Genomic DNA, 15,106 nt, shown 5'->3' on the forward strand with positions numbered 1-15,106 from the left:
GTAAAGCAGTCGGCCTCATGTGTTGTGTAACGCACGTAAAAGAACCCAGTGCACTCATCGAAAAGAGAAGGGGTTCTCCCTGGTGTTCCTGGTTTGATTGGCTTCAAATTGCACCATAGCACCTTGTAAACCATTACATGGTGCAATGTTTAAGAAGCAGGCCTCATAATTCAAACGTAGTCCCACATACCTTGCAGGAAACAAACTGAATATGCGCTTAGAAACAGCCGTATTAATTGCCTAATAAAGGTTGTGTATATTGGTGTGAACCTACCCTTCCATATAAGCTGCCAGTCATTTGTGCTTCAGGAGGAGTAATGAGAAGTCCCTTCTTTAAGATGCTGATAACATTGGAGCATTTACTGCCGTGCCATAGTAGCTTGTGATTATCAACGCCACATGAGTTAAGTCTCTCATCTTCACCATCTCTTGATAAACGGAAGATGGCTTCAATATTGGGCGCTTGTCCCTTACCTTAAGATGAGAAGAACATCAAACAATTCATGGAAATTTAAAGAAGAAGTTGGGACTTGATAGTTAAGAGTGGTTTGAAGTATTACTATGTGAACAACTCTTTTCAGTTGTGTTGGTTCTGAAAAGAACCAGTGGTTAAGAACCAACACTACTCCAAAGAGTTTTTCACATGGTGTTACCACAAACCTTTAAATAGTAATGCTTCCACCATGTTAAGTTTTCAATCCTACTTGCTTGATGATTGATTGTCTTTATGTATCTATCAATCAGAGATGAGATTTGATGTCTGTGAAAACTCCTGTAAATGGTTTGTTGGTCTACACCCATACAGACTCTGTGCATCACCAGAAACACAAAACTGTAGGTTCCGACCCCAAAATATCACTGCATTTCTCCCAAACACCCAAGGCCTATTGCATCCATCTTCAGTTTATAATGCTCACAGGAACATAATACCTTTGCACAGGGTATATTTCCCCCAAAATAAGTCACAAATTGATCTGAGACACAGCTAATGATAAACAGTATAAAATGTCACAAAGAAAAAAACGCAGTCAAAAGGCCATTCCATTTTTTGCATGCCCCCATAACATGAACAGTCTGGAAACATGCAGTCATGCCTATCTTAAGCTTGCCCTTCACCAATAAAACCCCTCTAATAATATTAATGCATGAGTACATGACAATTCTAACCCAAAACGAGGCCATAGACATCATGTATGAATATTAAGAGAGGCCTATGATCCCATAATTGAAAAACAACCTTGATGGACATAATGTGCGTGTCTCCGCTTTTTCTTTCATTCTTTAGGAATACACGCAAAACATTAAACACAACATGGATTTGAAGCCCAATGAAACTGAAATAAACCTATAACTTACTTGAGTTGTTGATATGCTTGAGTAAGAGTTGTGTTTCCAGTTCATCTTCTTTCATGATACGTATCTGACATCCTAATGCCCTGTATATATAGTCCATTGGGTTGATACGGGCACCTACAGAGGTAGGACCTGATGCTACAAATACAAGATTGGAACAAGAACATTGTTATTCAAGTTTGCAGCTAAATCGTTGCGCTACACGCTGTTAAAAATATATGGATTCAAACTGCCTCTAGCCACTGAATCTGAATCTGAATGAATTAGTCAGCAAAGCAACTAGTGGAACATCACACCAATATATTCTAGAGAAGACAACGAAGAAATTTCAACACATAAGGAAAACCCACGCAGCCAGAAAGGGAGTGAAAAACCCAATACACATGCAAGGCACCACAGAGGTGAAAGGCTAACCTGACTGCCCAACATAGCTCAGTTGCTCAAATTCTGGCATAATAATCTGGAGGCTGCAGATTCAACTACCACAATTGTAGATTATTTGTTGTTCAACTCAAAATCATTACAACTTTTAGATGTAAATGGTTTGTTAATTTTGATTACAATTTGATGACAATATCTCTTGACAAGACTGATTCCGTTTGTGATGTAGGTGTTGATATTTTCTCAGATAATGTCTGGAATTCTCATAGTCACAGTACTTGTAAATGTTATTAGAAACAAAGAAGAAATGTTTTGGCTGCATACATGCTCCAAGTGTGCACTTGTCAAATCTTCTAGTGTCACTGAAATAATCTTCAAGTCTTTTAGAAACATTTTGCAAGTAAAGTCCTTTGGATTTTCTTTTTCAATTTTCGTCTCATCTCAATTCCTTACTACGCCACAGCCTTTTATGCACAACTCAAAATTATAAAAGTCAATGCTAGGCCTATATATAATGTTAACTGCTATTACTTGTTAATGATTTAATTATCGCTGTTGCGCATTTTTCTTTGTGACCCAACGAGCCGTGTTTTATTGCCAATTAGAGGATCTTGGCAAGGTTAAAATCTGTCAAGGTTGCGCCTTCTTGGCAGCAATTCAATTTATCAAGAGATGGTCTGTAAAATGACAACACAGCAAGCAGGAACAGAGCCCAGTTTCATGGCTCTGCTAAGCGCTGAACTCTGCAAAATGACAACACAGCAAGCAGGAACAGAGCCCAGTTTCATGGCTCTGCTAAGCGCTGAACTCCCCGCTTACGATCACAGTTATCCGTTAACCTGCAAGCGCCGAATTTCTGCTTTAACTGTGTAAGCGTAGAATGGCTAGTAAAATGGAGAACGCACGCGCACAAGCAAAAGTTCCCCACTAACCCGTGAAATACGCTTGCCTTAAGCGCAGAATTCCCTGCTTCTGCAACATCAAATCTTTGCTTATGGTAGTACAGCCATGAAATTGGGCCCAGGTATACTGGTGTAACAAAAGCAGTCAAGTGTAAATTGGTGATATAGATGAAGGAAAGCAGGGAGGGTAACAAGGGGGGGGGGTGGGGTTAGGGGATTGTGATAACCCAAAAGACAAATTCCCAAACGGGAAGAGGGAGCGAAAAGTAATTAACCCATGGGTAACTGCCCATGGGATCTGCAGGAAACACATGCAACCTGACCCCATCTTTAGTTGTTTTGCTGCATCCAGCAGCAATACAACCTGGTCGGCATCGAAACGTACAAACTCACGACTTGGACCGTACATGCACTTTGCACGTGTGTGTACTCTACGCGTTACAGGCAAAGTCTGCCTCGATTGACGTCACAAAAGGGGTAGGCGGAGTCAGCCCCCCAAACAACTTTATATATTTTTTAAACATATAAATCATGACAAACAATTACTAAAAAAATTGTTTTATTGTTCATAAGCATATACTCTTATGTTTGAAAGGACAAAAAATCTATTTCCAGGTGACTTTAATGGGGATATTATGTGGTAAAAGGAGAAGCGAAACGTTATTATGCAATTTCAAATCATGAATAACGCTTTTGATTTCACATTGCGATTATGTTTTTTTCAGATTCAATAATGAACTGAAAACGTTTAAAATAATGTAAATTGGGACAATCTAGATGTACTGTATATAATTATTTGATCAGGGTTGATTATGTGAGATTTGAATCTGTGTACATGAAGGCATATATATTAGTTAAATCTTATGGGTACCTGATTTGAACAAAAGATAGTCCTTGAAAAGCCAGTTTAGTTTAAATAACTCTGTTCAATTTTAAGTGATATAAATACAGGCAAGGAACAAAACAAAATCTCTGTATTCTGCTCTCTTTATTCAAATCATCCTCAGAAAGACTTTAAAGACACTGGACACCTTCGGTAATTGTCAAAGACCAGTATTATCACTTGGTGTATCCCATCATGCATAAAATAACAAACTTGGGCTCAACTGGTCATCAAAGTTGCAAGAGAATAATGAAAGAAAAAACATCCTTATTGCACAATTTTGTTTGCTTTCAAATGCATAATAAAAAGCTTCAGCTGAAGTATTTTATTATTTGAGTTTGAAATTACTTCTTTCTCAAAAACTACGTAACCTAAGAGGGAGCCGTTTCTCACAATGTTGTACACTATCGACAGCTCTCCATTGCTTGCTACCAAGTCACTTTTTGTGCTAACAATTATTTAGAGTAATTACCAATAGTGTCCAGTGCCCCCCCCCTCCCCTAGGATTATGTTGGCTTGGTACTGACCTTTGACCTGATACTGTGCCCCCAGTAGGATCATATTAGCTGTAGCAAGGTCAATCAGAATCTCCAGTCGGCCAGCGTGTGTTGACAGCTCATCGGTGTTGGTCAATGGAGACATCTTCTCAAAGGCAAAGTCTGCATTTGGAATCAGCTCAAAGTATTCACTGCTTAAGTCACAAACCTGCAAGCCAATTAGTGGGAAGATAATTAATGCTCAATTAAAGACCAAGTCCAGGTTTGGTGGTAATTCAAAAGCACACTATCTGTTTCAATCTGAATATAATTTCAGACCTGGCCCAAATTTCATGGCTCTGCTTATATAACTGAACGCAAAGAATCAGCACTTACTGAAGCAGGGAATTCCTAGCTTACATCAAGCGTATTTCACAGGTTAGCAGGGAATCTTTTCCTTATGCGCATGCATACTCCACATAACTAGGCATTCTTTACTTATACACAGCTAGTGCAGAAATTCCACGCTTACATGTACACAGCAAGTGGAGATTGGTGATCGTAAGCGCAGAATTTGGCTGTAAGCAGAGCCATCAAATTGGGCCCTGTACCATTCCTCTAAAATGGGCGCATCACTGATTGGTTTACTCTCATCTTCTTCACATGTCATCAAGAGTTTGAGTATAAAGGGATAGGATTAGGATTCAAATTAGGGTCTGATCTGAGTTTAAGACTTCTTATTATCACATTCTCTGTATCAGCTTGCTGCTGATTGACATCACTGATTGGTTTACTCTCATCTTCTTCACATGTCATCAAGAGTTTGAGTATAAAGGGATAGCATTAGGATTCAAATTAGGGTCTGATCTGAGATTAAGACTTCTTATTATCACATTCTCTGTATCAGCTTGCTGCTGATTGACCACACTGATTGGTTTACTCTAATTTTCACATTGCTTCAAGAGTTTGAGTCATAGATAGGATCAGGATTAGGATTAGGGACTGATCTGAGATTTAGACTTCTTATTCTCACCTTCTCCATATCAGCTTGCTGCTGGTTGATATTACTGGATGCGCTTCGCTGATCTTTTTCACATTTCTTAATCAGCTTACTGTGGAGAAACAACAAAACATCATTGTATTCTATAAATATACGGCCATAATAATGGCGTCTTATATAGCGCTCATTTCCGTCACTCAGTGGCGCTCAAGACCCTTTAACATACATTTTTTTCCTGTAAGGTATGTGGGACTATGGTTGTAATGGTTTACAAGGTGCTGTGGCGCATTATGCTGCAAATTTAAATTCAAGAATCCAAATGGATTTAATGTTCAGTACCTTTCAGAAGTATAAAATACAAAGTACAATAAAGGCAGAAAACAAAGAAATGAAGCTTTACTGCACCCGATTCTTTCCAGAACTTCTTTGGCCTTTAACAGAACATCTCTAGAGATGAAGTTTCCGAGGCCGATTAATGTTGTGTCGATTCCTGACTCTGATAAGCCTCTTGATAGTAACTCTGGTTTGATCTGATGGCAATAATTCAAATAGAGAGTTAATAAAGTACAAGCAGGAAGAACTAAACATTGGTTCATTCAATAATATAATAAGGTGAGGTTTGGGGTAGCACCATGTGTAAATCATAAGTAGTGCTGGTTTTAGAATAATAATAATAATTGTGGTTTCTGATATAGCGCACATGTCAGTCACCCAGTGACGCTCCTGGCGCTGTAACATACAGTATTTCCTGCCTGATGTGGGACTACGTTTGAATCATGAGACCTAATTCTGATAGCACCATGTAATGTTTTACAAGGTGCTGTGGCACAATTTGCTGCCGATTTGCTCAACAATTCAATCAGTATGCTTTGATCTCCAGAAGTCATTCAGAGCAAACTGATCGAAACGTTGAGTTGTCAATCACCGGTTCTAGTGGATGACACCCATGCCTTTATGGGTTGGACTGTGAAGGTAATAACCCTGTTTCAGCCCCAGGAGTAGGTGGCAACATTCCCCTTGGCCTTGTGATTTAAGACGATCTCTCATAAAATATAAATTAAATTCACTATGGGCTACATCTTAATCTTGATTGTGAAGACACTTGTAAGATAGTCTGCCAGACAACTCCTGCACATAGGAAGCCCACATATCTAGGTAATTATGACATCGATGTACACAACTTCAACTCACCAGTTCCTTGATGATGCCTTGTACAGATGGAGGTAACTTAGACGGGATCGTTGAGTCAAAGTTAAACTCAAACTTCTTGAGAATGTTTTTTCTTTTTGCTCTCCATCGATCCTTTCTACATAACTGGTACTTCTTAGGCTCCTTCTGGAAACTGATCAAGAAAAACAGGGCGAGTGTTCCCCATCAACTACATGTACATAATTCTTTTGCATTTTTGATAAGAAAAATTCAAAAATATTTTGTGAACCATCGTTTTATGGAATATGTATTGACTTCCAATTGCATTTGTTTGTTTCATGTCTGCTTATGCCTCCGACAAGGCTCAGTTTTTAATCCAAAGCTAAAACTACTCCCTGATTCATGTTTATAAAATATCATTGTCTCTTATCACTGATGGCCCCCGCCCTGAAAGACTGCATTGCCACCCATATATACCATCTAAGGAAGGCCTACGATCGAGCCAGGACGTTACTCGTCTTTCCATCCCAAAAGAGGATAGGCGATGGATCGTTCAGTGTTTTCGGGCCAACTCTCTGGAACACATTACCACCTACCCTAAGATCCTCTCCCAACGGTTTTTGCTTTCAAACGCAACCTCAAAACTTGTTTATTCTAGTGTATATTTGCTATTATTTGTGTGTAAAGCGCATTAATCATTTTTGGGGGGAATTGCACTATATAAGAGCTGGTTTTATTTATGTTCATCTTAATCATCTAGAGATGACTTACTCTTTGACATTGCCCCATTCATTGCCAGTTTTTGATTTGAAGATCTTCTGGAATTCTTTGATTGCTTCTTCTTTGGAAGTGAATGGCGTCTTCTGGTATTGGCCGATATCCCCAATCCGACCCCACTCTGTGAATAGTAAGATCATATCCTTGCCTGTTTGATGAATAATCTAAGAAGAAACAAAGAAATGAAGGAATAAGTGCATGGGTTAAAGTATGTAATAAACAAATCAATAAACAGTATGCAAACTTTGTGGATACTGAGTATACTCTTTTCCCCTGTTTTACTCTCTTCCTTTTATTCCAATCAGTCACCAGATAAAATGTCTAGATAATAAAAATGGGTCATTCATTAATAACAACAAGTCCATAGTGGTGATGCTTAAACTGGTGAGGGTCCCGGTCATGTGATCAAGGGGCAGTAGGGGCGGGGCCTTTATCGTGCTGCAAGGGCCTGTGTTTAAGAGCAAGTCACCACTCTTAAGAGCAAGTCACCACTCTTAAGAGCAAGTCACCACTCTTAAGAACAAGTCACCACTCTTAAGAGCAAGTCACCACTCTTAAGAGCAAGTCACCACTCTTAAGAGCAAGTCACCACTCTTAAGAACAAGTCACCACTCTTAAGAACAAGTCACCACTCTTAAGAACAAGTCACCACTCTTAAGAGCAAGTCACCACTCTTAAAAACAAGTCACCACTCTTAAGAACAAGTCACCACTCTTAAGAACAAGTCACCACTCTTAAGAACAAGTCACCACTCTTGTATTCATAAATACGTTCTGTTATAATCACCCAAAAACTTTGAAATATTGAGAACAAATCTGACAGTTTAACCCAAGCTTGCCTTGAATATTCATTCTGAGCTCAAAGTAACTTCTTGCGCAAGTCTAGAACTTGTACGCTTAAGTTTCAAACTATCTCACGCAAGTTTCAAACTACCGCACAAAACAAGTATGCTATCTTAACCACATCATCAGTCCACACTAACACAAATTAAGATATGAAATTTGCTTGCTGCGCTCAATCTTCTAGTTGCGCCCTCTTTTGACTTATTCTCCTCGTGCCATTTTTTAACATTCCTCACAATGTTTATATCGCACATTCAAACATGGCCATGTGATCTCCTCTTGACCAAGTACAATGGATGAACTGTCCCAGTTATTCATAAACTATAGCTCTTTTTGAAACCACAGCTTCGGTTCCAGATTCGGCTCAGGCTAGCATGGCCCCGCGGTTGTTTTGACAATATTGCTTGTGCTTTGCGTCATGCTCCAGGGCTTCAGACGAGAGGACGGAGCCTGAAGCCGAATCAAAAGCCGTGGATTCGGAAAAAGGCCTTAAACAAACCACTTTGTCTACTTATTGCTAGTTTCTTACCTGCATAATATAGAAGTTGTTCATACCATACGGACCACTCTTGACATCTACTTTAGTCATCGTTACATCATATGGAATGTCTTGCTCTTCATCCATCAACACCACACTAAAAAGCAAAATGGGATTTCAACATTAATCTCTTAATTTGTTGAATATTTGTAGAGTGTCATGGCCGAGTGCTTAAAGACTCTGGACCCTATTGGTAATTGTCAAAGACCGGTCTTCTCACTTGGTGTATCTCAACATATGCATAAAATAACAAACCTGTGAAAATTTGAGCTCAATTGGTCGTAATAATGATAGAAAAAAAACACCCATGTCACACGAAGTTGTGTGCTTTGAGATGCTTTATTTCGAGACCTCAAATTCTAAATCTGAAATCTCGAAATCAAATTCGTGGAAAATTACCTCTTTCTTGAAAACTACATTACTTCAGAGTGAGCCGTTTCTCACAATGTGTTATACTATCAACCTCTCCCCATTACTCGTTAACAAGAAAAGTGTTATGCTAACAATTATTTTGAGTAATTACCAATAGTGTCCACCGACTTGAAGAGCATCAAATTCAAGTTCTGGTTCTAAGTCACCATAGTGTGGGTTCAAATCCTGGTCATGACACTTGTGTCCTTGAGCAAGATACTTTACTATAATTGCTTCTCTTCACCCTTTGGAGTGATATAAACGTCTGCCCAGGCTGTATACTCCCAATAGACACATTAAAAGGGATGTTATTGGCCTTATGACCAGGGCACTTATTTAAAGCGCATTGATACGGTTAGTGTGAAATGTGCTATATAAGAATTGGTTGTTATCATTATTGAGCTGTGTAATAAATGACTTAACTGTGTGGTGGTGCTCTACTAACTGAGACATCTCGCCCCTCTACCAGTATTCATGGTTAAAGTGGTCATCGTTTAAAGTGGTAGAATGTTTGTCTGACAGCCAGGTATTTTGGGTAAACATGACATCATTAGTGCAGAGTTTTATTCTTGTTCATAGAGGACAACAATCATACAATCATAGAGGGATATGATCACATAGTTATATGAGGCTTGAATTAACCCTAACCTTTGACCTTGACCTACCTACCCTCCCCCAACATTTAACCTGCCCTCCCTCCCTCCCCAATCTTTGACCTTTAACCTACCCTCCTTCTGTTATTCCAGACATCTTGTTAACCACAGCTTTCTCTTTCTCATCTTCAGCTTCACTGGTGGTATCTTTGTTCTCTGATTCAAGTAACTTCAGCATAGCCTGGGCGTCTGCTTCAAAGTCTGGCTTTTGTGTTGGGAAGTTCAAACCATCGGTCCATGCATGTAGGACAGGCTTGGGTAACACCTTCATAAACAAATTCAAGACGATTTCAATACAATTTTACATAAAGGCTTTCCAATGGTTTAACTGCGCTTTGAAACGCCTGTGGAAAGCGCTATACAAATGTTATTTATTATTATTATTATTTAAAAAAGACTGTAATCAAATATCAGTCATTCACATCTGTAAATGACAATGAGAAAGCAGGGGTGTCCTAAATGAGTTTGATTGACAAAACAAACAATTAATGGCTGAAAAAAAAAAAAAAAACATCTTTTTGACTGAATAAAATCTTGCGAGAGTAATACAAAAAAAACATTTTTAATGCTGAAGCAAGCTGGTACCAATTTCAATAGACCTGCTTAGCGCAAAAAAACAGCTAAGCAAAACAAAAGTATGCTTACCAAAATAAGGCCATTAGCCAAAATACTCTAGCCGTAATTTCTAGAGTTCTGTGAACAAATTCATGGGCATAATCCTTGGGTGGTATTTGAACCCTAGACTGTTGCAACTCTAGAAATGGATTTTAAAATAAGATTTGAACTGCCTATAGCTACCGGGCAATCTTGGTGGTCTAGTTGGTAAGACACTGCTCTAGAATTGCAAAGCTCTTTGGTTCGAATCCCACTCAAGTAACATGCCTGTGAGTTTTTTTTTACAAAGCTCGGGAAAGTTCACAGTATACAGTGCTAACACACATCGGTGTATATGGCTAAAACCAAATTGAGCATACTACAGAATGAGAGATTGTATTTGTTACCCAGTTAGCTTCCTTGATACCCTGCAATCTCTGCAAAGCAATAGCCATCTTCCTTGAGCGTGTCTCCATAGTGTAATCTAATGGTGTCTTGCCCTGTTTATCTTGTAACGTGACCTTAGCATCCAGCATGACTAATAGCTCCAATAACTCATCATTCTCATAGGTACCAAAGATATTAGTCTTCATCATGTGATGAATGGCCGTTTGTTTGGAGGAGTCCACAGCATTCAGATCCAAGTTACTGGTCATCGGGAATTTCTCCTTCTTCGTTGGCTCTTTCTTTTTCTTTGCTAAATTTGGAATGAGTTCAGAATGATTCAGAAAAATTAATGTTTAAAATAAGAAAGAAAACCTTTTATGGCAAGCTGCAACAAAACATGGTACAAAAAGGGACAAATTAGTTGTTATTATTATTATTATTATTATTATTATTATTATTATTTAAATTATTATAATTATTATTACTAGTTAAGGTACATGAAAACAAAAATAAATTTACATGAGAGTAAATTTATTCTTCACTTAAAGCGCGACGGTTGTGCTTAGCATCTTTGTTATGCTTAAGTAGCTTTACGAAATTGGGTCCAGAACTTTACTCTCTTAAGCCCAACTGTCATAAGATCCAAGCTTCCTCCCTGGTTTTTCCTTTTACCTTTCGCAGCTGCGCCATCATCTTCAGAACCATTTTCCGATCCATCCTCCTCTTCTTCATCTTCATCTTCATCTTCATCCTCATCATCGCTACTTGCATCTTCTGGTTCTACGTAGGTACCCGATTCTAAGTAAACAAAAGATAAGATTGGTTTAGGATGGGATGATTGCGTTTGAGTCAATTGCTCCTGCTGTGTCAGTCAATGGTCTCCTGTACAGGCACTCCACACTATTGGTAATTCTCAAAATACTGGTCAAGTTTGTCCGCTATTATTACTCAATTTCCAAGACAAGCAATGATGGATTAGGAACTGCCTCTAGCCACCAGCCAATCTCTGTGGTCTGGTTGGTAAGACACTGCTCTACAATTGCAAGGGTGATTGGTTCAAATCCCACCCGAGTAATATGCCTGTGATTTTTGTCACAGAACTCACTACTGAGTATTCAGTGCTAACACACATAGGTGTATATGGGTAAAACCAAAATGAATACAAATACATACAATGACATACTTGGGAAATAAAAGTCAAGACAAATAAATAATGGATTACTTTTTTGTTCCCAGACATTGGTAGCCCAGAGAGACAGCGTCTGTTTCTTGGGTTGATGGCGTTTTTTACTCTCTTTTGTTGGATCAAAATCAAAGTTGAGTAGCAGCTTGACGAGGTCAATCTCATTCTGAAAGGATAAAATAGAAAACATGATTAAACAAAATCTTCGTGGTCAAAGAACTTTACATGATGGGGTCCAAAGAGGTGAGGCATGAAGAGAAACCCACTGAGCCAACCTGACTGCCTTGATCAAGTAAGGTTTGCTGTAACAAACTGTACACAAATCTCCATTATAAGTTGCGGTTTTTAAGTTAGAGTTGTTAAACCAACACTTAATTTCTGAAGAGATCGTTTGTGTCATGATGTTAATGCAAACCTTACTAAATGATCATAGTTTATCTGGTTGTTTAAACTTCAAAGATACTGACAACAATGTGCCCTTGATCAAGGCACTGAAGCAAATTGGAAGGTAGTGCATTCTACTCTAGCAGCCAGGCACCTAGTGGATGAAACCCATGTCTACATCGTTCAGACAGGGGGTAACCCTGTCATAGCCCAAGGAGAAGGAAGCAACCAACCCCTGGTGACCGACCTGAATCAGTTAAGTGTAGCCCTCCCCTGTAAAGTGGCTGACCGGCCTTGTGAGTTTGTTTTACATAAAATGAAAAATGAAACACACAATAAAATCTCTTACCAGCTTGACAGCATGCATAAGAGGCGTCATCCCAGTATCATCTACATAGTTACAACTAGCACCATTCTTCAATAAGAACTGGCATGCCTCAAAGTTATTCAAGTAGATGTAGTGAATCAGAGGTGTCCGCATGGTGAATTTATCAACCGGTCCATGGTACCAAGCTTCTAGGGTATCTGCTGTAGTGTCATGCCGAGGTGAATGGGCACTGACGTTGGGGATGTTGGCACGTAGGTTCAGACTTGCATTGTGTTTCAGTAGAATTCTAGACACACAAAAAAACAGAAGTTATAAAATAGTTAGTGTCCTGATTTTTCAACCCTAGCAGAGTCTTTCTTGAAGGCTAAATGACAACACAACAAACATGAACAGGTTACCAACTGTAACATAAGCAGTGAAGCGGTAATACATTAATAGAGAGAGAGATAGTCAGAAAGCACACAGCAAAAAGCAAGGGGTAAATTGAATTCAGTCATTCAGTCAAACAATTATTGAAGGATGAAATCGGTTAAAAGAATACTTCATTATCGTTGCCAATAAAGGAACATAACAGAAAAATTAACGTCCATTGGATCCCTTCTGTATTGTTTTCAGTGAAGGAATTAAAAAGTGAAAAAAAAGTACAAACATCAACAAACTTCATAATAACAAGGACTCTCTAGTCAACATTCTGTATTGAAATAAATAAATTATTTAATTACAAATGTGACTGAATTTTTTAATAATATAGTGACTACTTATAGCACGCTTATATCCGTCACTCAGTGATGCACAAGGCGCTTCAACATTCACTATTTTCAACATTCAACATTCAAGCTACATTGGAATTATGAGACATACTTTTTTTTACAAAGCACCATGTAATGGTTTACAAGGTGCTGTGGCGCAATATGCTGCCAATCCAGCCAGGAACACCGGGCGTACCCCTTCTCTTTTTGATAAGTGCACTGGGCTATTTTACAGGCACTACACAACACATGGGACCAACGGCTTCACACCCCATCCGAAGGACGAAGCATCATGGTAAATTGTCTTGATTAAGGACACAAGTGTCACGGCTCTGGTACCCACACTCCGCTAATCAGAAACACCCAATCTTGGTTTGGTGCTTTTATCCACTCAGCCATAATAAGAAGAGAATTGGTATTGATATTATTTGAAAATGAATCTTACTTAATGACATCCTCAGTCGACGAATCAAAACGAAGATTCCAGAAAACTGCTGATGTAGGAGTGCGCCCTCTATGGTCTGCACAGTTCAAGCAGCTCTTGAACCCATTCGGATCTCTTTCTGAAATAGCAAAACAAAAACATACTTAAAGAATTTAAAGAAATAAACCACAAGGGAAACTGACTGGGTAAATTTTAACATCTGGTTATCGTCCGTAGTCATAATGGGTCGATGTGGTAGGCTGCCAAAGGCACCTATGCATGCCTGCGAGCCAAACCCATTGTAGCTACATCCTTTGCAATATAGTTTCTTAGCTGCCAGTAAGGATGATTAGCCTCCCAAACTATTACCCATTGTAGCTACGTTCTTTGCAATATAGTTTCTTAGCTGCCAGTAAGGATGATTAGCCTCCCAAACTATTGCCCATTGTAGCTACGTCCTTTGCAATATAGTTTCTCAGCTGCCAGTAAGGATGATTAGCCTCCCAAACTATTGCCCATTGTAGCTACGTCCTTTGCAATATAGTTTCTCAGCTGCCAGTAAGGATGATTAGCCTCCCAAACTATTGCCCATTGTAGCTACGTCCTTTGCAATATAGTTTCTTAGCTGCCAGTAAGGATGATTAGCCTCCCAAACTATTGCCCATTGTAGCTACGTCCTTTGCAATATAGTTTCTTAGCTGCCAGTAAGGATGATTAGCCTCCCAAACTATTGCCCGTTGTAGCTACGTCCTTTGCAATATAGTTTCTTAGCTGCCAGTAAGGATGATTAGCCTCCCAAACTATTGCCCATTGTAGCTACGTCCTTTGCAATAAAGTTTCTCAGCTGCCAGTAAGGATGATTAGCCTCCCAAACTATTGCCCATTGTAGCTACGTCCTTTGCAATATAGTTTCTCAGCTGCCAGTAAGGATGATTAGCCTCCCAAACTATTGCCCATTGTAGCTACGTCCTTTACAATATAGTTTCTCAGCTGCCAGTAAGGATGATTAGCCTCCCAAACTATTGCCCATTGTAGCTACGTCCTTTGCAATATAGTTTCTCAGCTGCCAGTAAGGATGATTAGCCTCCCAAACTATTGCCCATTGTAGCTACGTCCTTTGCAATATAGTTTCTTAGCTGCCAGTAAGGATGATTAGCCTCCCAAACTATTGCCCATTGTAGCTACGTCCTTTGCAATATAGTTTCTTAGCTGCCAGTAAGGATGATTAGCCTCCCAAACTATTGCCCATTGTAGCTACGTCCTTTGCAATATAGTTTCTTAGCTGCCAGTAAGGATGATTAGCCTCCCAAACTATTGCCCATTGTAGCTACGTCCTTTGCAATATAGTTTCTCAGCTGCCAGTAAGGATGATTAGCCTCCCAAACTATTGCTAGTTCACGTTTACGGTAACACCATGTGAAAATCATTTGGAGTAGTGTCGGTTTCCAGAAGAACTAATGGTTGACAACTCAACGTTTCCATCAGTATGCTCTGATCTTTCATGGTGTTACCAAAAACCTGTCTTAGTTAATGTTCCAAGTTTGCTGAACTAACCTGCAAAGAGTCTGCATAGGGCTACATTCTGATTAGCAGCGGCATAGTGAAGAGGAGTACAACCTTTATCATCTCTAGCAAACAGCTTCAGACCTCGCTCAAACAGAGAGGATGCAATCTGAAATACAAGTACATGTA

At 39.2% G+C, this 15,106-nt stretch overlaps 1 protein-coding gene across 1 annotated transcript in view; it reads right to left on the minus strand.

The window, feature by feature from the left end:
- LOC117287897 (poly [ADP-ribose] polymerase tankyrase-like) overlaps positions 1-15,106 on the minus strand; it is a 59,746-nt gene that overhangs the window by 6,582 nt on the left and 38,058 nt on the right. Inside the window, exons 32-46 of the mRNA XM_033768505.1 lie at positions 14,969-15,086; positions 13,436-13,553; positions 12,263-12,527; positions 11,569-11,695; positions 11,019-11,144; positions 10,367-10,656; positions 9,440-9,630; positions 8,293-8,398; positions 6,916-7,085; positions 6,187-6,337; positions 5,401-5,525; positions 5,029-5,107; positions 4,047-4,224; positions 1,357-1,491; positions 275-474 (exon numbers count right to left, since the gene is read on the minus strand). Of these exons, the coding sequence (XP_033624396.1) occupies positions 275-474; positions 1,357-1,491; positions 4,047-4,224; positions 5,029-5,107; positions 5,401-5,525; positions 6,187-6,337; positions 6,916-7,085; positions 8,293-8,398; positions 9,440-9,630; positions 10,367-10,656; positions 11,019-11,144; positions 11,569-11,695; positions 12,263-12,527; positions 13,436-13,553; positions 14,969-15,086 (2,379 nt within the window). The remainder of the gene's footprint in view (positions 1-274; positions 475-1,356; positions 1,492-4,046; positions 4,225-5,028; positions 5,108-5,400; positions 5,526-6,186; positions 6,338-6,915; positions 7,086-8,292; positions 8,399-9,439; positions 9,631-10,366; positions 10,657-11,018; positions 11,145-11,568; positions 11,696-12,262; positions 12,528-13,435; positions 13,554-14,968; positions 15,087-15,106) is intronic.

This window comes from Asterias rubens, chromosome 1 (genome assembly GCF_902459465.1).
Source record: "Asterias rubens chromosome 1, eAstRub1.3, whole genome shotgun sequence".
Taxonomy (NCBI): Eukaryota; Metazoa; Echinodermata; class Asteroidea; order Forcipulatida; family Asteriidae; genus Asterias; species Asterias rubens.